Raw genomic sequence first — 24,931 nt, 5'->3', positions numbered from 1 at the left:
TTTTATAAATACTGTGTTCATATGATATTGCATTATTCTGTACATCAACTATTTTTTTTAAATGTACAAAGGGACAATAGGAATGCAATGATATGGTATATGGCATAGGGATAGAAGCACTCAAGACTTCTATTTTGTCCTTTACACCATTACCTACAAAGACTTCACTGAATATTTGGTAGAAGTAGAAAGGGACTTCAGATCCAGGGACTACAAAAGGGAAAAATACTAAGAGAGGAGTAGATTAAGGTGCATTTGTAGATGATAATATTTATGTGATGAGCATGCCCCATAGTCATAGTAATTAATCAAAATGCCTCTATAAGGGTGTTTATATTTAAGTAATTAAGTGCTCATCAATATTTCACTTTAAATCGAGTTAGCTTCACATGCTTATGAATGTTGCTGTCTTGGACGAGATTGTCAGTGCGAAGATACCTGCCGGAAACCAAGATATAGATTTGGATTTAAATTTGGCAAAATAATTGTTTGATATTAAAAATATCAGACAACCAATATACTTATGTGTGCTAAAACATCAATTCCAGGAATTATTATTAGTTGATCCTGGTACTTTAAATTTAGTTAGGTGTGTGGGTCAAGGACTCAAGGGGTGAAGGACATGTGCCACTCAAGACAGAATTTCAAAGCTTTGTTTTTGAGCTGTGTGCATGAACCTATCACACATATATAATATATATAAAAAATGTTATTTTACAATACATGTGATACTTTTTAGTTGTTATTTGATTATATAAATTTTTTGACATGCATGTAAAGATTATAATTGAAAAATAAGTAAATGATAAAGATAGTTCAACTTTTTTGCAAAAAAAGTTGTGAAATTTTAATTATTCATATAGCACTTCTCTTATATTTATTTATAGAAGTCTCTGTCTTACTCAATTTAATTTACAAAATTACTTCTAGTATTTGGGAAAAATGCCGTCATACAAAACCGTCCACTTTAGTGTCACTCATTCTAATTTACTAAAAAAATGGGAAGTTGTTTAATATTTGATGCTATATTTTATATTTTTATGAATTAAAATAAGCCGTACATGAAAATAAATGACACATCTTATTAGACAAAAGATATAACCCTGTTTTATGTTTTACACTTATACAGCTTGGTATATCTTTAAATTGTTAAAAAAAATCTATTATTTATGAAATTGTGACACCAACATTAAATACATTTTTTCTTCTCTTGTACACCTTATTTGTGATATTGTGGGTCTTAAATTTCTTACTAGAATACAACTCTTCTGGTTGGAGATGCTCAATAATACAAGCATGTAATAGAATTATCGAATAATATTGTTATAGCCTAAAAAATCTTCAAATTGTAAAAAATGATATGCGTCACCCCCAAATTATCCATATTAATTTAATGTGAGTAGAAAATGATATTCAGTTTATTGACCAATTATTATGTTAATTGTTTAGGAGAATATATAATTTTAAAAAATTATTTGTTGAGAGGGGGGCGTGTCTCTGTAGTAACAAAAAGAACAAGTGACATTAGAAATTTAGAATATAGAGAAAAAATTATGTTTTAACCGTAGTTTTATACACTGTTGCTATATGTTTACGTTTAATCATCACTAATTATTCAAAAAAGTAATATAAATAAATAATAATAATGTATTAAATATATAAATTGTTATATTGGCAGTACATAAATATTAATATAAGAACTTATCATTTTTAATGCGACTACCGTTTGCACTTTTGGCCACTACCCAACAAAACCATCCAACATTCAAGCTTTACCTAGAAAGTCAAAGTAACCAAATCCTGATTTGTCTCATATTTTAAATTCACAATTATGATATTGTATTTTCAGAATCTATACAATATTGTGATTGTTCTTGTGGTCATATCCACCATATATTCTCATAAGTTTCCATAATTTGTTTGGTTTCTCTCTATTCCTTTCAGTCCAATGTTGCTATGGTTGTGGTTCACATTCAGGCTTCATTCACTCTTGTCACTTTTGTTTCTTACTAATTCTTTTACTACAAAAAAGACATATGATACTTTATTTATTAGTGATTGGTTTGCAAGTGACATATATCATTATCTTATGAGTATAAGGGTTAATATGAAAATTTAGTAGAAAAATATATATTATTTGTTGACTAATTTTCATTTCAAAACCTCTTCTTATCCCTACCTTAAACTCATCAAAATTCCCTTATCCTACCTTATCATCACCAAAATCCATAAATAGTAGCATTATTTTTCATAAGTCGATATTTGTCATGTTGTGATCTTACTTTTATTAGTTCCAAATAATAATACACAAATTAAATCAAGTTTAATTTCAATAAACAAATGCATAATGTGATGTATTATTAAAAAAATTGTAATCAACATTATCAAACCATCTTCCAAGTTTCCAACAAAACACAATTGAACACAAACATACTAAAAACTAAACTCCCCATACATACGGAATAAGATAAATCACTTACTAAATTTGATCAATAACAATCATTTTACTAATTTTAAAACATATCAAATATCCATATAAATTAGATAACAATACTCAGTAACAAGGGTTGTTGTAACGATAGCTGTCATAAAAATATAATGAATGGTTAATGTAGAAGCTGCATAGACAAGTATCAGTAGCCAAAGATTACAATACTACAATTAGGATAAAAGAATAATTAATGGTTTTAATATTTGATCGTGAAATCTAGGTATAATAACCATATATATAACTCATACATTATTATTATTATTATTATTATTATTGTCCGGAGTTAGTTAGAAACTTCCTTGTTTGTTATATATAAAAGTAAAATAGAGTATAAGAGTGAGTAGTTTGAATTTAAGGAAAGACAGAAGGGAAGAAGAGGAACAAGAATGGAAATGAAGAAGAATAAACATTCGGGTCGGGTCATAGCTGGACCCACAAACCCGATGGTGACGCCTCTGCTCACGGATCTCTATCAATTCACCATGGCTTACGCTTATTGGAAAGCTGGCAAACATCAACAACGTGCTGTGTAAGTTTTTCATTTTTCTCTTTTTCAGATTAATTAGTCAATGTTTTATTCCAATTATTCTTTACCTATTCATGATTAAATTCATAATGTGTTTGTTTTTAAATGATCACATGCAATTTGCTTAAGTGTTTATCATAAGATTTTTAGTGTAATTTTTAATTTGGTTTGTTTCAGGTTTGATTTATATTTTAGGAAGAACCCTTTTGGCGGGGAATATACTATATTCGCTGGTTTGGAAGAATGTGTAAGGTTCATATCTAATTACAAGCTCTCTGATGAAGAAATTGATTTTATCAAAAAAAGTTTATCTATTTCGTGTGAGGTATGTCATCCATATTCTGTTTTGATTCATCATTTAAAGCTTTCTATGTCATGAATTCAACTCTTACACACTGAAATTTTTTAATAATTGTGAATGATAAAGCTATAAAGAGAGGGGTAAATAAGATTGTAGCATTTGAATTTGAATAGGAGATTTAAGAAAAATAACAACAGTTAGATTACTAAAATTGTCTGAATTTTGCTATCTCGCTAAGATATATGTCTGCTTATTCAAATTGCATTTATTCTCTATCTCCTTTTCAGTCCTTGAATCCACAAATGTAGAAGCTGCTTTGCACTACTCCTTAAAGCATACAAAACTATTGCTTTTTTCCCTATTCTTTTTGTGGCCTAATTTATCACTAACATCAGTATGTGAAGTACTTATCGTGGATCTAACTTAATGAAATCTATATGAGGGATATAAAGAATCGGAAGAACTTAGTGGTTGGACAATTTATTACATTTTTATCTATAGATTGTGTGGGACCAAGTTCAAGGCAGAAAAAATGGCTCGTGATCCTGTTTATGGTGATTTTGGGCAAAGTTTTATGCTGCTTTTCTAATAGATATCCCCTTCAAAAGAATTATGACTTTATTAACTGTTGATTTAATCATAGGATGGCTTCTTTGACTATCTTAGAGGAATTGACTGCTCTGATGTTGAGGTGTATGCTATTCCCGAGGGATCAGTTGTTTTCCCTAAGATACCGTTGATGAGAATTGAAGGGCCAGTTGCAGTAAGTACTTGTTACCATTACGTGCTCTCATTTAGTTCTGATTTATTGCAAAGATTATAATTTCTTCATTAAATTGACTTGTATACTTTTCAGGTTGTTCAGTTGCTGGAAACGCCTTTTGCAAATCTAATTAACTATGCATCATTAGTTTCTACTAATGCTGCAAGGCATCGTTTTGTTGCTGGAAAGTCAAAAACACTTCTTGAATTTGGACTGAGAAGGGCTCAGGTTACAAAATCTTATTGCAAAAGTAAAATTGGCGTGTAAATTAGGATGAATTTCCTTCCTCATTACTGATCAAAAGGATGTTATTTTGAATGTAGGGGCCTGATGGGGGAGTAGGAGCATCAAAGTATTGTTATATTGGAGGATTTGATGCAACAAGGTATATTCTATTGAACAACTTCAATCTTTGTGTTTGGCATAAGAATGTTCACCATATCATGTGCAAACCCAAAAGTTATCTTGCTTCAGATTTTTTGTGGACTAAGCTTTTTACAATGCTAATATAGTCTGAAGTGGTATTATCAATTCTAAGTTAATATGTGTCTAGCTGAGATGTTTTAATACCTGGCATAACTTTTTTTTAAAAATAAAAAATACTTGAGTACTTTAATACCTTTTGTTAAAGTTCCATCTCAAAACCAATTGACAATGAGAGGAGTAGCTCAACAGGTATTTAAACCATTCCCGTGACAATGAGGTAGGTGATGTGGAACTTACTTTCCAACACCTTTCAACAAAAAAAGATGGCAGAGCATGGTGCATTGCATGTAAATTCTAACTTTATGTTATGCCTGTGTAATTCCTATGAATAATTTGTACATTGTAATCGTGCAAAGTGCCTCTGCAAAGCTAGACTCTTTTTTGAGGTGGTTCAAAAAATTCTGGTTAATCCATGATCACACATATAATGTGAGTATGAGAGGATAAAACTTTCACCAATTCAAGTAGTTAATATCTTGTCCACGTCCCATCTTAAGTCATATGCATTAACCCATCATATGGCAATAAATAACTGAAGATTGGTTTAAAGAGAGCAATGTGAGAAGTAAGGCGCAAAGTGAATGCTGGGATGAAGGGTAAATTTCAAACACTGACTGTCAATTTGTCTTGATTATTTTATCAGCATTCCTATCGCGACTCAATTATCAAATTATGATGACATCCTTCTTTACCATTTTGTTTTTTGACATCCTTCCTTACCATTTTGTTTTGATTTAGTGATTTACTTTATTTCCAACCTTTGCCTTTCTATAATGTGGCTTTTTCATATGGATTTCCAATAGCAATGTTGCAGCAGGAAGGTTATTCGGGATTCCCCTTCGTGGAACTCATTCACATGCCTTTGTTAGCTCATATATGGTGTGTACTCGTTTTCCTTGAGTTCGTTACATTTTTAGATGAAGTTTATGAAGATAGTTTCAATTAAGTATACTTATCATTTTATTTATAATATATACCCTTAATACCTTTTATAGGTTAAAGACCAATATTTCTGTTTAATCTATCCATGCAAAATGCCTAAAGTGGCAGAACTTCATTTGATTACTTCCAAGTTTTATGTCCGTGAAATATTACACATTAGTACTGGAAGAATTTCTGTAACGAAGTCATGAGGCACTGCTATAGTGGGAATATGGGCAACTGTTAATAAATAGGGATATTATTTTGATATTTATGTCATTTTGTTATTTATAGAAACTAAATGCAGTGCAATAAATTCAGACATTTATAAACCCCTATGGAGATTGTGATGCTGATTGCTGAAGTTTACAACTAGCAAAGAGCAGATTTAGACCTAAAATAAAGATGGGAAAGTGAAAATTGCATAAGTAGAATGGGTAGGTAATGAGTGAGCTTAGAGAGAGAGATCCACTAAATACAATTTTAGAATAAAGGAAACTTTGAAGTTGAGGCATATCCCATCTGATTATGATATGAGAGTTTCACTCCAGAGTTTTTTTATTCATATTCTCATGTGATTTCCGTTGTGAGTGTTTTGCTTTATTATGACCTGAGTCACTTCTTGTTTTATATCCTTTGCTTACTTTTATGTGCACCTTGTATGTCCTGTGATTTGCAGAGCCTAGACGAGATTGTAGACAAATCACTTTGTAGAGAAGATGGTTCGAGTACATGTGAAGATTTTGTTAGTTTGGTTCAAACATGGCTAAGCAAAATTCAGGTGTAATGATATATAAATCTTTACATCCTTAATGATGGTTTCTTTCATGGTGGTTCTTAACTAAATTCTTTTGGGGGTAGGGAGGATTTGCTTAAGGATTATCCTGAGAGCATTTGCTTATACAATAACCATTTTACTGGAGCTTTTTTCTTATCAAAGGATCAGAAGGGCTTGGGCACATTAGTTTTTTTGCTACCTAGATATTTTTCCAGGCTAAATTGCTAATAAAAGCCAAAGTCCAAAAACGCCAAAAAAATATAATAAAATCATATTCATTAAACCAAAGTTAAAAGTTGATATTAGTGCCTGTGAGGTTGTGATGCAAACTTCAATTTATGCAGCATATGGAAACTCATGAATATCACCACACCATTATTATAGCATTTATTTATGTTGTTCATCCTGACAAGATCAAACATGGATTTGTAAGTATATATGTGTTGTGTTCCCACCATGCAGTGGTCAAAATCACTAAGTGGTGTTTTTTCCGAGACCAACCAAAGTGAACTTGCAGCATTCATATCATATGCGCTGGCTTTTCCTGATAACTTTCTCGCCCTTGTAGACACTTACGATGTAAGTATCCAATTTTTCATAGTAATTTTCTATTTCATGCAAACAGATATCTGCAATTTAGCATCATTTTAATTAGCAATGCCCAATGGTTGTGGTTAAATCTTGCTTGTCCCTCGTCTATGTCTTTCTAAGATAACCCTGGTTTACAGTAGCTATTTCTTCATATAACCACACACATTTGTATTTGTTGACAGGTCATGAGAAGTGGAATCCCTAACTTCTGTGCAGTTGCATTAGCTCTCAATGATTTAGGGTATGTTAAGAAGTTCTATGTGTTTATCATTATCTCTTCATTGGAGGTTTTACATAGCTATGTTAGTTTCCCAGTTTATTTTAGTTGGTAGGGACAATTTTTGCGCTTTCTTATTTTGCGTCTTTGTATTGGTTTTCGCAGCTGTTAGTATTCCCAGTTTTTTAGTAGCTAAACTGTTGTTTTTTTATTTTTTTATCCTTATGTGCTTTGCCTGTATTTTGTTGCAAAAGTTTCTAGTGTTGAGAAGCTTTATCTGTGTTATATAAAGTGTTTTGTTGCCTCGGTGTTTCTTGTTTCCATTTTAGATAAGTCATGACCATTTCATATTTTTCAAAGAATCATGTCATTGCTGAGTTTAGATGATGTCCTGTGCAGATACAAAGCAGTTGGCATTAGACTGGACTCTGGTGACCTTGCATATTTGTCTTGTGAAATAAGGAAGATCTTTCGCTCCATAGAGAATGAATTTGGATTGCCTAATTTCGGGAAGACGAGTATCACAGCTAGTAATGACCTTAATGAGGAAACGCTAGATGCTTTAAATAAACAGGTAATTGTACATTGCAATCTTCAACTAATACCATAAATGTAACACCCTAAGGACCATTATTCCATATTTTAATATTTCATTCCAGATTTCCCTTTCTACAAGCATCATGACGTGAAGTTTTAAGGGAAAACAGTGCCCCACTTTTTCTTAAAACTAAGTAGTGGCCTAAGCCTTAAATACTCTAATTGGCAGTTAATTATTTTGCTTACATTGTCGAGTAAAGATTATAATCTGGTCTGAAACATATACAATGTGCTCTAGTCGTGAGCATAAAATGCAATGCGATAGAGTGCATGCACACACACACTCATAACTGTTGATTTTGGGTCAACAGTAACACAAACAATATCTATAGGATGAAACAAAAACAGCTTGGCATGTATAAAGGAACTGTTAACAAAGACAGTTTTTCACCCGACATTTTGAGTTGGATTTTGTTTTGACCTACAGGGTCACGAGATTGATGCCTATGGAATTGGGACATACCTGGTTACATGTTATGCTCAAGCTGCTTTAGGTGTTGTTTTCAAGCTGGTTGAGATAAACAATCAGCCTCGCATTAAACTTTCTGAAGATGTCTCAAAGGTTTGTTGAATATTCTGAACAGAACATGTAAGTGGGATCATATATTCGTACTTTTAATCATTATTTAATCTGTTTTCAGGTCTCCATTCCATGTAAGAAACGAATTTATAGGTTGTATGGGAAAGAAGGGTATCCGTTGGTGGACATAATGACTGAGGAACATGAACCCTCTCCCAAGGTATTAGTTTGACATGGTGTGCCTGTGCCTGACACTTAATCTATCTCCACACAGGAGCCAATTCCATATAATTTACAAATGTAGGCATTAATGTTTTTTAACAAATATTTTATAATAGGAGGGAGACAGAATCTTGTGCCGCCATCCCTTTCAAGAATCCAAGAGAGCTTATGTGGTGCCACAGCATGTTGAGGAGCTTCTAAGGTGTTACTGTGCAGGCACTTCAGGTGAGAACTAAGATATAGCTGAGAATAGTGAAGATAAATAGCAGTTCATTAACCATTTTGGTTTGATTACAATTTGTTTGCTGACGAAAAATAAACTGGTTTATCTTTTGAAGGGAACATTATTAACCAACTTGGTTCTATACTTCTATTACTTTGTTGTCACTTTTAATGTTGCTAGAGTAATAATCCCTACCCCTAAAAAAATTAAAAAACGTGGCCCAATGCAAGACTCACACATGATAGATGTAAGGAGTTTATCCTTGCAAAGCAATATGTTTTTAGGATTTGAATCCATGACCTTCGGGTAAAAAGGCAAACAACTTTCGTGTGACACCAACCCTTTGCCCCTCAAAATTGAAAGAACAAAGATATTATATCATTTGTAACTGCTATGCTTGCTAACTGTATCCCCCTAATGAATCATACTGTGTTGAATGATTTTGTCATCAAAATCTCTTTTTTTGTAACAATCTTTATTTTTTGTTGAAGATAAAAAGGAAGAAACTTTACCATCTCTAAGAGACATTAGACAGCTATGCATCAAGCAACTTGAGCAAATGCGACCTGACCACATGAGGAGACTTAATCCAACTCCATACAAGGTCTCAAAAGTATGCATTGCTTTAAATTATTATATGATTTCGTCTTCAATTATTTTCAATATTTTTTCTTAAAAACTTTGAGCAGGTTAGTGTAAGTGCACAATTATATGACTTCATTCATTACCTTTGGCTCAATGAGGCACCTGTAGGGGAGCTGCAGTGAAGATTCGGAAATAAGTTCCAAGGCAGAAAAAATACATTGTATACATAATGTTTTTCAAATATAAGATTATGTATATTTTATGAAATGTATTATCTATACACTATCAATAGTCAGTACATTATTCACTATTTATTTATTTATAAATTAATATTGATTAAAAATAAATCATTAAACTTTCTGAAGATGTCTCAAAGGTTTGTTGAATATTCTGAACAGAACATGTAAGTGGGATCATATATTCGTACTTTTAATCATTATTTAATCTGTTTTCAGGTCTCCATTCCATGTAAGAAACGAATTTATAGGTTGTATGGGAAAGAAGGGTATCCGTTGGTGGACATAATGACTGAGGAACATGAACCCTCTCCCAAGGTATTAGTTTGACATGGTGTGCCTGTGCCTGACACTTAATCTATCTCCACACAGGAGCCAATTCCATATAATTTACAAATGTAGGCATTAATGTTTTTTAACAAATATTTTATAATAGGAGGGAGACAGAATCTTGTGCCGCCATCCCTTTCAAGAATCCAAGAGAGCTTATGTGGTGCCACAGCATGTTGAGGAGCTTCTAAGGTGTTACTGTGCAGGCACTTCAGGTGAGAACTAAGATATAGCTGAGAATAGTGAAGATAAATAGCAGTTCATTAACCATTTTGGTTTGATTACAATTTGTTTGCTGACGAAAAATAAACTGGTTTATCTTTTGAAGGGAACATTATTAACCAACTTGGTTCTATACTTCTATTACTTTGTTGTCACTTTTAATGTTGCTAGAGTAATAATCCCTACCCCTAAAAAAATTAAAAAACGTGGCCCAATGCAAGACTCACACATGATAGATGTAAGGAGTTTATCCTTGCAAAGCAATATGTTTTTAGGATTTGAATCCATGACCTTCGGGTAAAAAGGCAAACAACTTTCGTGTGACACCAACCCTTTGCCCCTCAAAATTGAAAGAACAAAGATATTATATCATTTGTAACTGCTATGCTTGCTAACTGTATCCCCCTAATGAATCATACTGTGTTGAATGATTTTGTCATCAAAATCTCTTTTTTTGTAACAATCTTTATTTTTTGTTGAAGATAAAAAGGAAGAAACTTTACCATCTCTAAGAGACATTAGACAGCTATGCATCAAGCAACTTGAGCAAATGCGACCTGACCACATGAGGAGACTTAATCCAACTCCATACAAGGTCTCAAAAGTATGCATTGCTTTAAATTATTATATGATTTCGTCTTCAATTATTTTCAATATTTTTTCTTAAAAACTTTGAGCAGGTTAGTGTAAGTGCACAATTATATGACTTCATTCATTACCTTTGGCTCAATGAGGCACCTGTAGGGGAGCTGCAGTGAAGATTCGGAAATAAGTTCCAAGGCAGAAAAAATACATTGTATACATAATGTTTTTCAAATATAAGATTATGTATATTTTATGAAATGTATTATCTATACACTATCAATAGTCAGTACATTATTCACTATTTATTTATTTATAAATTAATATTGATTAAAAATAAATGATAAATAATAAATTGACAATGTATAAAATTCTTATATTATCATATATTTCTCATTTTATGTTTGGGGCACAATTATTCATTAAAGAATCATGCACAATAAATCATTTTTGCCCTTGAACGAATTGCTTGTGTAACTTGATTATAGGCAAAATCTACTTTCTTTGTCTCTCGTCTTTATTTTCCCAATTTGATCACTTTTTCTAACAATCAATTGCTGAGATGTAATCCAGCACGAAGTGATCATTGTGGCAGATACTCTGGCTAAGATTGACTCTCATACTTCTGATAATCTCCTTGAGTGGAATTCAGCTCCCTTGGAATGTCAACCTCATCCTAACTTCGATTGTGTCCCTTAGTCTAGCTTTTGGTCTTGTTTCCAATGTACTAAAATAAATTTGCTGAGATGTACTAAATAGTTAAGTCAAGGCCAAACATTTAAAAACATGAATGGCAACCCAGGATAATAAACCACTGCAGCTTAAATAATAAACAGTAGTGGAAATCATTGCATAAAGATGTTAATCATCCTTATGTTGCTTACATGATTTACACAATCAGTTTGCTTATAATGCAAGGATGCTATCATAAAATTTGATAAAGTGAAGATACAATGAAAACATGAATCTGTCGATAACCTTGCTTGTGTAGATTCAAATTTGGGCATCAATTTTCCTGGACTATATTCTTACTTGATTTGGCATTTAAATTTGTATTTAATCTGTAATGACTAGGTCCTGTAGCTTCACCCATCCATAGGCACAACGGTCCCTGATCTTCTGTATCGTTGATGCTGCCATATCAACCACCGGCCTAAGTTTCATCAACTCTTTCTCCACCTGTATCCTAGATTTAGTCTCCATCTGGAAGTGTGTAAACATGTACCAGAAGTAACATGATTAACAATTAATTAACCATGATTAAATTATTAACTTAAAATCACTTGTGATTATCGATTCTCTTTAATATTTGTTTGGTTTGCTTCAGACTTCAAAATTTATCTGACTAAAACTATCCCTCACTGTACCTTTTCTATACCGGAAACAGTGTCCAGCACATGGCAAAAATATGATAGTTGTTTGTACAAGTCTGCTTCAGTGTACTGGAAAGGTAAAATCCAATATTTAGTTAATTATCAAGACCAAAATATTGTAAATCAGATATATGAAAAAATTCAGCATTTAATGAGTTCATGGAGTGAAACCTTTCTATGGAGATGCCCATTGCAGCGAGGATAATTTGGACAAACAGTTCCTCTTTCTGAATCACCCACCAACCGAAGGTTGATACTTCGAGTTGTATGCTTACAGGTTTCATCATCACACTGGACGCAAAATCAGGTGAGGATGGTGATATCCAATTTTTACAGGCTCTAATAATAATATCATAATGTATTTTGGACAGGGAGATTACCATTAGTAAACCTTTATAGTACAGTGAAACAAACTTCTCTGCTTGCCTTTTGACCTGACATAAGTATAATGAACTATCAGCAGAAGCTCGGGAACAATATTCTATGCTAAATCAAATCAACAGCATGTTATGGATAGCGCTGCAATTTATTTTGAAGATGATGCGAAAGCAGGTAAAAAACTTCCTATCTGAAATGCAGTTGAACACATTCCTAGAGGCCTGAAATCTAAGATTAATTTAACCTGATTAGCTAACATTGCAGGTGAAATTCTGCCAGCACCGCCCTCTTCTGGGCATTTAGAACAGTGCAGTTTATGCCAGAAATTGTAGTTGGAATCCTCCATGCCTGGGCTGGTTGGCTTTCCACTTCCTAACAAACAAATGGATTTGAAGACAGGTGGGCAGTCAAAAGTACCAGAGCAGCTGGGGCATGACAAGACGAAAGGCTCACATCCCCGATACCTGTAGTTAATTTAATCACAGTCAGTCCATTAATTATGGATTTATAAATCCATCAGCAAACATAAATAAATCATATTAAACCTCAGAAAATATAAATAAATAAAAAGAATTGTGATAACTTGTTTACATATGTGCATTGAATTGTTAAAGCATCGAATACACGGCCTACTGCTCATACATAACATCCTTAATGTTGTTTATATATTTTGGTTCAGGGAAGAGACAAAAAAGGAGTTGCAACCATCTCCAAATTACCATTGTTAGCACATATGCATATTTAGGAGACCTGTGACTATTAATGGAATAAATTTTAGAATCTACATGTTGTACCTCTCCTCATCATCAGCAGAAAACAAGAGTGAGCTTGTAGGATCATCACTTAAAGCTTCACTTGATTTATGTTGAAACTGTAAACCAATATTGTTTGCCAATTCAGAAGTACGACTGATATAAAAATAAAAATAATTTACATATGCCTCCGCCTGTGCAAACAAACTCAGAAATATGTTCTACCTTTGATGAGTCAAGCCCTAAACAATCAGCCAGTCTTTCTGGGCTTGTGCCCTGAATTGATGCACAAAGACGTGATACAACAGGATGAATCTGAGAGGAAAAGGAAAATGCTCAAGCAGGGTACAGTAACTTGGGAATTATAATTACTTATAATTAGACACTTAAGTCTAAGGCACCTGTTGTGACAAGTAGTACTCGATGTCAATCATCCATTTCTCTTGTTCTTGTTTAAGTTCATCAGGATGTCTGGCACGCTGAGCAATGCCCGTTGCACTGCCTGAACTACCTCCCTAATCAAAGCAGAACACAGTATTAAAAATAACAAAACAGGACTGTGCAAACGATCAAGATCAAATTCCCAATGCCAGCAACATAATGTCTAAGTTACAGCATTTAGCCTTTGATTGAAAGCAACTTAATGACAAACCTGCTCATTGCAAATTATGTAAGGGATGGTATCATTAACAGAGCAACCAGAAGAGTAACCCTGTTGCTTCAATCTTTGTGCCACCTATATTTTGATCAAGAAAGGCCATCCTCATAATCGATTAGATCATAGAAAAAGAAAACATAGATCAGAGAGTTTCAAGTAACAAAAATGAAAATATCATGGACTCACAAGAACATGTGGTTGATTTTTAGCATCAGGATAAGCTTCAGGAGGTTTAGTCAATGTCTTTGTGATGACATATTTTTCCAGTGGTACATCACCTGTCCTCATTTCTTCTTGCACCTGTATTAACATTTGCATTTATTAGTTTGTAGGAAAGGTGAACCTCAAACTCCAGTGCCATAGTCATATGTTAGAAGGTGAGGCAAAATAAGTTAGAAAAGAATCTTCAATGAGTTCTCAAATGATTGATATTTACACCCAAAAAAGGAAAAAATAAACCAACTCAGCATTATCCTGTAATCCAATCAAGTCTGGGTATACACCTAGAATTTCACTCTTAGGCAGGGTTTGTGAGCCCAAAACTCCAAGAGGCATCGTCCTTTCAAATTCTTCAATCATATGGTAGGTCAACATAAACAAAGATATAATAATGCAAGACATCACACTTTACCTTCATGAGATAGTTGTGTATTGATTCAACAACATCTTCACATGACCTGGAAGAATGTGAGCCATACTATTAATAATTACTAGACAAAAAAGTAAACCTTGCATGTTACATCTAAAATTGCAAGACAAGGCAAAAGCAACAATATTAGTGGGAGCATAGGGGTAGGACATGACATACCCTCCAGACAAAATTTGACTCAAGCAAAAGTCTCCTACTTCTTTAGCTAATAAGCTCCAGTCACGACGAACAATATCAAGACCTTTACGCTCAATAACCTGCACAACATATTAACCCTTGGCATTTTCCTCCCAAGATGTTCAGTAAATGTAAAAGAATAAGATGTAAGATGGATATACCTCATATGGGGTGCCATTTTTGAACTGCACCTTTACGGCTGCGTATTTCTTTTTCTTAAGTAGTAGCATTCTCTTGTATAAACCATCAAGATCAATTTCCAAGCATCTATATTTCTTATTGACCTAATGACGAATCAAAGAAAATAACAGACAATCAGAATATTAGATAGATGAAACTGAAAACCATCATCCAACATTCCATCTCCAAACCGAATTCAATGGCAAGAACTAAGAAGCACAACCAACAACAATCAAGCCTTAGTCTCATTAGATAGGGTTGGGTACATGAATCGAACAATATCATGATGTTCTACTATAAATCATGTTCATTGACAAAACATTTATCTATGAATCTTTCCTAATCATTTTACTTATGGTTTCTCTTGGCCCACCTCTGGAAATTGAAATAACCTCCATTTGATCTACGCTTACTAGGGTTTCCAATAGTCTCCTCCACACATGCCTAGATCACCTAAAACGCAATTCTGCCATCTTTTCATGATTCAGAAAATAGGTCTAATGATTCATATATGATTCAAGATACTAACTAAATTGCCCAAGAGTTCATTATATTTAGGTTGAAAGGAGCTTCATGCAGCTAATAGCCAATCTTACTTCTTGAATAACTTTTCCAGCCATTGCTTTTGATTTTGCAATATCATCTAGTCCACTGTAAATCATTATTGAATCAGTGTCACCATAGATAACCTGTAACATAGCAGTGCAATAATTAAGATCTGATATTCTTAAACTGTTAGATCAGAAAATTCATAAACATGGTAAAACCCTACTATACTACAAGAAGCAGAATGCTAGAAATAACCTCTAAGTTCAAGTTATTCTGAACAAGATCAACAGTGCTCTGCAGTATTTCCCTTCCCTGTACAACCATTAGATTGTAAATGAAAATGTACTTGTTTCAACATGTATTTGAGAGGACAGTAGCAACTCCTTATGTTGAATAGATGATAATATTGTTCTTACTTGTAGGGTAATAAGCTCGGCTAGTGGTTTTGCATAAAATCTTGAATTGGAAAAGCCCAGGCATCCATACATACTGTGCCACAAATCATAACATGTCACATGGAAGGAAAAATGAAATTCCAAATTGGGGCTCCAATACTTCCCAGGAATAGAGGCACAAAAGGTATCAAACCTGTTTGCAGTAAGTTTCAGTGCTTGCTGCTGAATGTCCAATTGCTGGAGTTTAAGACCTGATTCTTTCTTCATCCATGACTTTACCATTCTCCTCCTTTCAACCAGATTTCTCAGCAACTAGCATAACAAAACAATTCAAATATATGTGGATCAAATATTTCCAAAAGGAACTACTCGGTCAAGTTGAGGTTTTATTTAAAAATTTATAATATTTTAAATTCTGATCCAACAACATAACATTTGCACAGCCTAAGGCGTGTTCCCATAAGGAATTTTCAGGTGAGAAAACATATTCTTGAAAGAATTTAAGAGTTATCACACAAAAATTTGTTCAGATATATAAGGCAAGGATTTGAAAACTCTGGGTTATTTTCGTTGGATATTCCCCTCCCCGGGTTTCAAGTTTTAAATGACACCTCTGTATGTATGACTTCTAAAATATTTAAACTCATCTCTCCAATGAGGGCAGCCATGGCTTCACATTACTTGGAGTACTTTCTGTCGGACGTTAGGTAATAGGAATATTAATATTTCTATAAATAGGCCTTCTACTAAAAAGGTGCATGTGAGGCAACAAATTAGAAGGGGCTAGAAGGAATAACTACTAAGGGATTAGATTCTCTGTTGGAGTTATTTACCAGCAATGAGATATATCATCTAGTGAAATATGATCTTCACTCATCTTCATTCTGTGCTAAAAATAGCAAAAAGGAAAACATTGTTTTCTCTTATTTCCCATCCCTCGGAGACTAATCTTTCTCGGCTCAAATTTTCAGTCTCCCAGATACTTCATCACCCTCCACAGCCACAACATACCCACAATTACATTCGTCGTCTTTAGTGTAACAGACATAGCAACTCGAATGTGTGTGCTTCCCTAATCTTGGTAGTTTTCACACATTATAATCAGCATATCCTTATTTTACAGTGCTTCTGATGGTCACTGAGAAATAAGAATAGCATCGATAGCAAAACAAAGATAGGAATTGCTCTAGAAAATCAGGAAATCTAACATTACATATAATTAACGAGACAAATAATTATAGATAATAAAACACAACAAAATAGAATCCAGAGACTCATATCAATAACCTTCACAGAATAGATATACTGTTTTAGCATAATTATATTGCTAGCTACAAATTTAAATGAAGCTTGGACATAAAAACTAGCTTATTTTAACCACAAAAAAAATCATTCAACTTATCAAATGAAGGGAACAACATATTGTACAAAAAAGCATCATTACCAAAACAAAAGATATAAAATTTCATGTTCAGTTCAAAACAATTTTAACCAACATCAGACTGGTTTAAAAGTCATGAAGCATTACAAAAATATAAACTTGTATCTGTGGCTTTTTTACCTCTGGCAAGACTCCAGTTGTTTTACTAGATGGTAGACGAGGAAAAGATCCATCTGAAGATCTTTCAACAGTTGTGAAGCAGATGTTATACTCCTGTAATTCAAATCTCAGTAAGTTGCAGAGGTAGTAGGAACTGCTATAAATTACAATTATGGGCAAATTGGATAAGTAAAAACAAGACAATGCTCAAGTAGAATAAAAACGACAATAAGCAGCTAAGCATTTTTCGAAGAGAAAAGTATCAACCTGAATGATAGAAGGATAAAGACTATTGAAGTCCAGAAGTAATATATATTTGTCATATAGACCCTTCTTTGGCTCTAAAACCAATCCCCCAGCATAGGAAGAAGTCTTTTTGCTTTTCTTATTATCACCGTTGCCAGCAACATTATCATAGTTCGCATCATCAATATCTGCTTCATCAAAGTTACCATCATCAACACCATTAGGTGCTCTGCGTTTTGTCAATTTTGTTTCTTTTGCATAGACTGAGACCTTGTCTGGCACAATATATTTTTTTGCATGGAAAGCATGCAACAAAAGATACTCCACTCTCTGTGCTCGTGCACCCTGAAATAGCAAACATTAGATGTGGGAATCTGTCTGCCAAGTTTATGACTTATGTCCCATTTCAAATTAAGCAAGCAAATAAATGCTAAGAGGGCTCACCTGAAGAGTTCTCCCCCACATGTTACCACTTATATTAGTCAGATGACGTGTGAGAGGAAGAATACATAAATGAAACATGAGTTCCATAGACAACACGGCATCTGTCTCACCATATTCAATCTGAACAAGTCATGAATATTATGACAACCAGCATAAAATGAGATCTCTGGGGTGGAAAACAATGAAGCAGAAACTCAATAGAAAGAACCATATTCATGAAGCAGTGTTTAACATTTGGAAAAATAATCCACTTCTAACCTATACATTGAGCACTTCGAATAGTTTTCTACAAAACTTAACGGTAAAAATGTTCAGGCCTCTGAGGTTTTATAAATAGTACTGAAACCTGATATTCTTATAAATATCAAAACAAGATAGCCGTTTATGTGAACATTGGCACTTACAAGCTCCATTAAGGATTCTGCTGATTGGAACTTCTTTGGAATGTCGTGTGGAGCAACTTCCCTCCGGACCATGTTCAGTTGTGTTTTTGCTAGTTGAGTTAAAGAATAGCTAACCTGGAAGAATCAATGTAGAAACCTTATTAGGTAAAAATAAAAAACTATTTCCTGATTGACAGAATTTCAGTATATTCTACCTCCTTTAATAGCTCACGGGATGACAAGTATGTATCACAAAGAAGCCGGCCAGCAATGCAGGACATGATACCATGACTAGCTCCAGAACCCTTGTATTTTCTGTCAAGCTTAGGCATGACAGAACGATTGAGGCGACCTAGTTTAGACCAGAACCTGGGTGGTACCTTCAAAGCCTGCATAAGTTTTTCCTTTAATATTTTAGGTGCAGCAGCTCCACCAGAGTGTAAAATGCATTTTAGGAGGAATGTGGCAGAATATTGTTTTGGAAAAGGTGTAATAGAACTTCGAAGAGAAGCCAAAAAAGCTTAATTCAACGAAATTTTCTTTTCAAACTGAAAAGGTTATATAATTTAACAAGAAACTGTTTCCAAGAAAACAAAACTCCCACCTGGGATCTGTGGAGAAGAACATCAAGGTCAAATCCAGAAATATTATGTCCAACAAGAACATCACTATCCAACTTGTGTAGCTCTATCATCAGACGGTTTAACAAAGCTCTTTCGCTGAAAACAAAGTTAATATATAAGTCAACCCTAGAAGCAAGCATATAATTTTCAAGAAAAGCTTTACAATTGCCGAAGAAAATAATGTAATATGCCAAAGGATAACATGTGGTCATGCATATAAGTGCAATGCTCAAACTAAGACCTATATTTTAAGGTTTCTACCTGCTTTCAACAAAAAGAACATTTGACCTAGCTTTTGTGTTCCTGTCTGTGACCTCCTTACTGAACCCCAGTGGAAATATAGTCCCATCAAGTTTTCGGACCACAGTAAAATGGGTCAGCATTTCAGCTTTCTTCCACTCTGAAGCCAACATTGGGGTATCAATCTGAAAAATCAAGCAGGAAAGGTTACTGTTGGTCACCATCTTTCCACCTCAACTACATCTAACATAGTAGTAGACTAGTAGAACATTTTAAAATTATAAAATTAATTTACTCAAACTGTCAGTGATGACGTGTATTTATGTCTTGTGTGTATTTGCATAAAGAACCAAAATAGTTGTAAGATCAAATATCAATTCACTTTAAATTTTACGGAATCCAAACAAAATAGAATAATACAATTGGAATCAGCTCAGATGATTTATCAACAAGCACAAACAAGCCCAATTGTTAATTGTATAAGCTTGAGTATAAAAAAATCATTAAAAATATAGCATCCCAGCAACCATTATAAGTCCTAAATAATTGACACACATTTAATAAGAAACCCAATTTTATATTCTTAATTTTTATTGAAAATTACTTCACAAAAAGTTGAATAGTACATCATCCTGGATACTATAGACAAATGAAATATGAACACCAGATGTAAGTTAACAATATCAAAGTGATGATCAGAAATCCAAACACTAAATAAAGCACAGTAAACAACCTTAACCCTGTTGCAGCTGACAATGGATGCAGATACAATCTCATTTATGTCCTGTTTTTCATTTATGGTGGTTTTCAAATTTATTGCTGTGACAACCACAGGAGGAATCTCGGGAGGGGTTTTTGAGGAAGCTGGGATCTTTATGTCTTTAGGAGAGCTTACAATCACTTCAGACTTGCACCAACTAACCTGTAATTACAAACAAGCTGCTATGTTTACAAAAAAAGCATGTAAAATAGAAGATAATATAGACTCATCGCATAGTAGGTGTCCAACTTAGTAATCTCACCCTTTGAGAAGCTGTGGGGGTAGAAAAGTTTGAAATATGTAGCCATGAAGGCCCCTTTATCTTCCTTTTAATCAAAAGAAGCTCCAGTGCACTGCAGATGTTGATAAAGTCAGTTTACCTGCTTTTCCAACTGAAAATATTTCTTTAATTTATGGAGACTCTTAACACAAGTTGGATTTCAGTGCAAACAGAGCGTTTCGAAAGAAGTACCAAGACTGGCAGAATTTATAAAGACCAGGGTTCTACGGGAAACTAAACTAAGTAAAATACAGAGATCAGTACACAAAGTTCTTAATTTCTAGATTTAAGTCAGCTCCTTTAACCTTCAGTTTCAATGATACGGCCCTAGGAAGTATTTGATATGCATTTTACTGAGAAAAATCAATATATCTTCACAAAAAACAAATCTCCCAGGTTCTGCCAGATTAACCCCAAGTATTTTCCAATGCAAATATTAGGTTTAAATGACAAGAGCATACTGAACCAAAATGCATGTAGCTAAGCTCCTTGCTATAATGGGAAAGGATTTTAATTTTCAAGTACTATAATAAAAACCATGGTAATTATTTTTTAAAGTAATTTGTGTTCTTGAGTTTCAGAGAGACAGATTCACTAAACTTCCTTCAAATTGTATGTTCTCCTTATATCCAAAACATAGCACATGACAGTCTCTGAATACTAATAATACCTGCATTGAGTTCCTAAAAGGGCACAGAAACTTTCTCCTCTGAGGTTTACTGGAAGTTCTGGATCCTGGACCAATATTAGTAGAATAAGAATTCAAAATGGTTAAGCATTGCAAATAAATTGAAACAAATTACACGTGCATTACACTCTGTTTTTTATAAAATATTTTTTCACTGGAGAATGGACAGATTTGGAGTCCACACCAGTCTTTAAAGTGTACATGAGAGAATACCACAGACATATTTTCATATTCCTCATCTTTTTGCTTGAGAGTATTCATAGGATTTAATGGTGTACCTTGAATGGATAATTGATTTTCACCACATAGTTTTCACCAGCAGGAATTTCAGAATGTTCAAATGCATACTTTCTCTGCAAGAGATAACCAAAAACTCAGACTAGAAAGACCAATAATAAAATGTACATGGCACAAAAGCATGACACAGGTTATTTATGCACTGAGACATCAGAATGTTTAATCAGCAAACCTTCACAGGTGCCATGGTAAAGGTTGACACGTTCAGATCCAAAAGATGTTTGGCTATCTCGTTCTTTAAACCAGATACTGCATCCTAAAATTTTAACAGAAAAAATGAGACGAGGCAGAATGCATCAGGCCCCAGACAGAAAAAAATAGGAAAGAAACTCAAACTAAACAAGAATAAGAACACATGTACATAAATTTATGCAAGAGCTCAAACATGGAGAAACATACTTGTAAGTTTTTATTGAAATCTGCTAAAGAAATTTGAGATTCTTGGACATCTTTCTCAAGCTTTATCATCTCATCAGTGTAATGTAAAGGATGAGTTGGAATTGCATAGACACATCTATGAATATTTTTCGCAATAACACAGCAACTCTGATACATGTTCCCAGCTTTGACCTATTCCTCAACGAGAATAACAATAGTCACAGATTTTCCCCATCCAGGTTAAACAACCATTAGCAGTAATGAGAACTAAGTGCTACATATAAGAATGATATAACTAAGCTTCCAATTGGCTGAGTCCCAAAAGCAAACAAAAGAAGAAGCTTTGGAGTATGGCTTGAAAAGTAGCCATGTTGATGATACCATGGCACAAGCACCAGAAAATTAACATCTTGTAGTCAAGGAAAACATAAGCAGTGTCATGCAAATGCCATAAAGAGAGACCTGATGCATGAGCCTCCCACTTGGAGGGGACTATAAAGGCTACATGTACCCTCATGGATGGAGGTGTTTCCAAAATTTGAATCTGTGCCATTCCGGTCACATGGCAGCATAAAATTGTGAAAAATAAAATGATGGAAACTGAGATGATTTGTCCCTTACTTCAATTAGATGCATGCACACTAAAGGGTGAGTACTAAGAATACCACATGTATGGCAAACATCATGTGAACGGGAAAATAGCACCTGTTACACTTAGAACATGCAAAAACAAGTACTAATGGATGTGAGAACATATTTAGTGTGAGGAAGGAACTGCAGAAGAGCCAAAACAATATGGGAAGTCATAAAATGACAACTTACTTAGGCGAATCAACATGAATGATAAACAAATAGGAACCTAAAAATTAAATTGCCAGTTGACAATATTAGCAGACTACTTAAATAGAAACCGGAAAAAGTAGACAATGTAAACTGTACACACATAATGCAAAATGTTATCATCACAAACTTCGTTGACAAATTTTGAAACCATAAAATTACCTTCCCAAACAAATAAACTGTGCCTGCGTTGGCTCCTTTAAACTCCTCGTATGCATCTAGTAAATAGAAAGGCAGTAATCCATCTTTATCGAGATAAAACTCTGAGTGCTGTTCGGCATTTGAAGCTTCCCTCGCCACTTTCGAATCAGTAACAATGTTCTCAACTCCACCACTCTTCAATGCTTTCCAGTCTGCAGTTGCACTCAATCCATGGTCAGCTTCCTTACTAACCTTTGCATTCAGAGTAAACACCTCGTTTTTTATAGCCGGTTTCCTTTCTACTTCAATTTCCTTCGCAGCCTTCTCCTCAACTAAATCTCCATTAGGTTGTACTTGCTCAATTGATGATTCACCATTTTCAGAACTACAATCTTTTCCATCCTCAACAGAGGATACATTTTCTTTAAGGGTGTCATATTTTTTCTCTAAACCTAAGTCAGAACTATTAGTAATCTTAACAGCCCTAACTGATTCCACGTCAAGATTTGGAACAGTATAACCTCTAATGGAATCGGGAGAGTTGCCAATCGACGGTTTCTCACTGAAACCACTGTTAATCCTTAATGCTTCACTGGCACCAGATTCAGTTGAAACCGAACTCAATTGCACCCTTCTACGCCTTTGTCTATCATTCTCATCTGGCGCAAACTCCGCGATCACATCATCAACGATGCTGTCACATGACTTATCATCTCTCTTCTTAAAAACCGATGAAGTGAACATCGACGATAACCTATTCGCGCCCATAATGGATGCAGCAGCGGAAAGCGAAGCAGAAGAAGCAGAAGCTCGTTTCGTGTGAGGATCTTTCTTTTCAACTTTCTTCCTCTTCGGTTTCTCCAATTCACCGTCTGATTCATCAGAGAGTGTGAATCCAGCTTTTGACCAATCCTCTTCTTCACCTTCGTCACCGTAACCAAGACCGTCATCATCGACGATAAACGATTGCGCTTGTTCGCGGCGCTTGGCGACGAGCGCGTTATACTCGTCCTCAGGGACAGTGTCATAAATAGGGTTTTCTAACCTGATTTGGGGTCCGCCGTCATCAGATCTGCGGCCGCCGCGGAGACGGGCTTTGAGGCGTTCTAGGGCTTCGCTTCGGGCGGAGGCCTCTGGTCCTCTGGTCCTTCGCCTCCCGGTGCCGGTGCCGGTGGTTGGAGACTCTTCATCCGTCATTTCTGAGTGTATCGATTATATGAGATTCGCTGAAAATGAGAGAATAGTGAGTAACTGAGAGTGGTAGGGATTTTTTTACTCATATACGAGTGCGCGGGAAACCATTGTAGATTTTGGCGCCTTTTATTTCCTTTTTATCGAATTATTTTTATAAAAAACATTTCAAGATAAATTCAGTACTTTGTTGACTAGGTTGGAGAATGTTGGTATTTTTATTTTGTTAATTATGATCTGAGTTTACTATTTTATTTCAGGTAACAATTTTTATTTTTTCTATATAATAAATAGTTTGAATTAACTCATATTTTACATTTGAGTATGATTTTTACATCTAACAATTAAAAAACATAAAATAGGATGAGGATCCCTTTAAATATTTGTATGGCCGTGATGGTGGGATCTAAGTTTTCAGTGGGAAAAAGTTACGTTAAACTTTTTGAAATTTTGATTTTAATTGCATTTGATATTTTTAAATATATATAGTGGTTAAGGGATGGTACAGTTTTAATTCTTGATAAATGCAAAAGACATAATATCAAATAATTACAATTTTCTAAAAATATAAATATTTTTTACCTCTTTTACTTGGTTGATAAAATTGTTATAAAAGATAAGACAATGATGAAATTGAAGAAAAAAATTGATAAAATTAACACAATTGAAATATAAAATCAGATCAAGTTAAACGCAGTAAATCATATCTTATGTTAAGATAATTTTAATGCTTTCAATAATTGAATATGACATTTAAATTACTTAAAAGGGCCTTTTATGGAGTGGGTTTTGGATGGAAAGGGAATGGGTTGTTTTGGAAAAAATTTCCCTGTTTGAGAATTGGCGGGAGGAGATGAGAAAGTTTTGGAGGATTTCTCAAACTCTCCAAAACCCTTCATGCATCTATTTTTTAAATTCTCTCAAATTGAAGTTTTTTAGATTAATAATGTATAATTACATATATTGTCTGTTTCTTATCGTTAATTACACTTTTAAAGGAAAACAAAAAACATTCTTACGTTATTATTAGTTTATCCTCACATATCTAAATTTCATACTAAAAAAAGATGATTTCCTTAATTTTTCATTTTCTACTCCATTCCTAACAATTTGATCTTTCTTCTTCCTTTGAAGTTGTAACAAAAAAAAGTAAAATTTAGTAAATTCAAAGGTCAATC

General features: G+C 34.0%; 3 protein-coding genes and 1 long non-coding RNA gene across 5 annotated transcripts; 2 read left to right on the top strand and 2 right to left on the bottom strand.

The window, feature by feature from the left end:
- On the top strand, nt 2,820-9,516 carry LOC109331347 (nicotinate phosphoribosyltransferase 1-like). The gene is made up of 15 exons (XM_019565769.1): nt 2,820-3,020; nt 3,195-3,342; nt 3,962-4,081; nt 4,175-4,309; nt 4,405-4,466; nt 5,371-5,446; nt 6,168-6,269; nt 6,729-6,845; nt 7,040-7,098; nt 7,474-7,648; nt 8,099-8,233; nt 8,313-8,411; nt 8,530-8,638; nt 9,128-9,240; nt 9,326-9,516. Exons 1-15 carry the CDS (start codon nt 2,878-2,880, stop codon nt 9,401-9,403), a joined length of 1,671 nt encoding a protein of 556 aa, XP_019421314.1. The 5' UTR covers nt 2,820-2,877; the 3' UTR covers nt 9,404-9,516.
- Nucleotides 4,671-5,259, bottom strand: LOC109331350. The gene is made up of 2 exons (XR_002105781.1): nt 4,815-5,259; nt 4,671-4,700 (listed from the first exon to the last, which is right to left on the bottom strand). It is a non-coding gene; the product is annotated as an uncharacterized LOC109331350 (long non-coding RNA).
- LOC109331349 (nicotinate phosphoribosyltransferase 2-like) lies at nt 9,576-10,864 on the top strand. Its single transcript, XM_019565772.1, has 5 exons — nt 9,576-9,597; nt 9,677-9,775; nt 9,894-10,002; nt 10,492-10,604; nt 10,690-10,864. Exons 2-5 carry the CDS (start codon nt 9,746-9,748, stop codon nt 10,765-10,767), a joined length of 330 nt encoding a protein of 109 aa, XP_019421317.1. The 5' UTR covers nt 9,576-9,597; nt 9,677-9,745; the 3' UTR covers nt 10,768-10,864.
- Nucleotides 11,384-23,806, bottom strand: LOC109331346 (DNA polymerase alpha catalytic subunit). Of its 2 annotated transcripts, XR_002105780.1 has the most exons (32): nt 22,584-23,806; nt 21,603-21,773; nt 21,376-21,459; nt 21,185-21,259; nt 20,889-20,953; nt 20,201-20,291; nt 19,912-20,100; nt 19,200-19,363; nt 18,920-19,034; nt 18,531-18,704; nt 18,337-18,450; nt 17,933-18,052; nt 17,510-17,833; nt 17,264-17,356; nt 15,896-16,014; nt 15,724-15,796; nt 15,563-15,619; nt 15,355-15,447; nt 14,740-14,862; nt 14,561-14,658; nt 14,384-14,429; nt 13,939-14,052; nt 13,747-13,830; nt 13,496-13,609; nt 13,320-13,409; nt 13,137-13,213; nt 12,587-12,806; nt 12,345-12,398; nt 12,136-12,255; nt 11,959-12,033; nt 11,567-11,794; nt 11,384-11,493 (listed from the first exon to the last, which is right to left on the bottom strand). XR_002105780.1 is itself a non-coding variant. In XM_019565768.1 (31 exons), exons 1-31 carry the CDS (start codon nt 23,757-23,759, stop codon nt 11,648-11,650), a joined length of 4,659 nt encoding a protein of 1,552 aa, XP_019421313.1. In that variant the 5' UTR covers nt 23,760-23,806; the 3' UTR covers nt 11,384-11,647. The 2 variants fall into 2 exon arrangements, 1 of the variants encoding a protein (XP_019421313.1); XM_019565768.1 differs by having other exon boundaries at nt 11,384-11,794.

This window comes from Lupinus angustifolius, chromosome LG17 (genome assembly GCF_001865875.1).
Source record: "Lupinus angustifolius cultivar Tanjil chromosome LG17, LupAngTanjil_v1.0, whole genome shotgun sequence".
Taxonomy (NCBI): Eukaryota; Viridiplantae; Streptophyta; class Magnoliopsida; order Fabales; family Fabaceae; genus Lupinus; species Lupinus angustifolius.
This window is presented reverse-complemented; position numbering and strand designations above follow the sequence as displayed.

Coding starts and splice junctions, on each gene's coding strand:
- LOC109331347 (XM_019565769.1), top strand. CDS start 2,878: ATGGAAATGAAGAAGAATAAACATTCGGGTCGGGTCATAGCTGGACCC. Junction 4,467..5,370: donor GGAGGATTTGATGCAACAAG/GTATATTCTATT, acceptor GATTTCCAATAG/CAATGTTGCAGCAGGAAGGT. Junction 9,241..9,325: donor TTAATCCAACTCCATACAAG/GTCTCAAAAGTA, acceptor AACTTTGAGCAG/GTTAGTGTAAGTGCACAATT.
- LOC109331349 (XM_019565772.1), top strand. CDS start 9,746: ATGACTGAGGAACATGAACCCTCTCCCAAG. Junction 9,776..9,893: donor AACATGAACCCTCTCCCAAG/GTATTAGTTTGA, acceptor ATTTTATAATAG/GAGGGAGACAGAATCTTGTG. Junction 10,003..10,491: donor TTACTGTGCAGGCACTTCAG/GTGAGAACTAAG, acceptor TTTTTGTTGAAG/ATAAAAAGGAAGAAACTTTA.
- LOC109331346 (XM_019565768.1), bottom strand. CDS start 23,759: ATGACGGATGAAGAGTCTCCAACCACCGGCACCGGCACCGGGAGGCGA. Junction 21,774..22,583: donor CAGTTTATTTGTTTGGGAAG/GTAATTTTATGG, acceptor GTTGAGGAATAG/GTCAAAGCTGGGAACATGTA. Junction 11,795..11,958: donor CTGTTTCCGGTATAGAAAAG/GTACAGTGAGGG, acceptor ACACACTTCCAG/ATGGAGACTAAATCTAGGAT.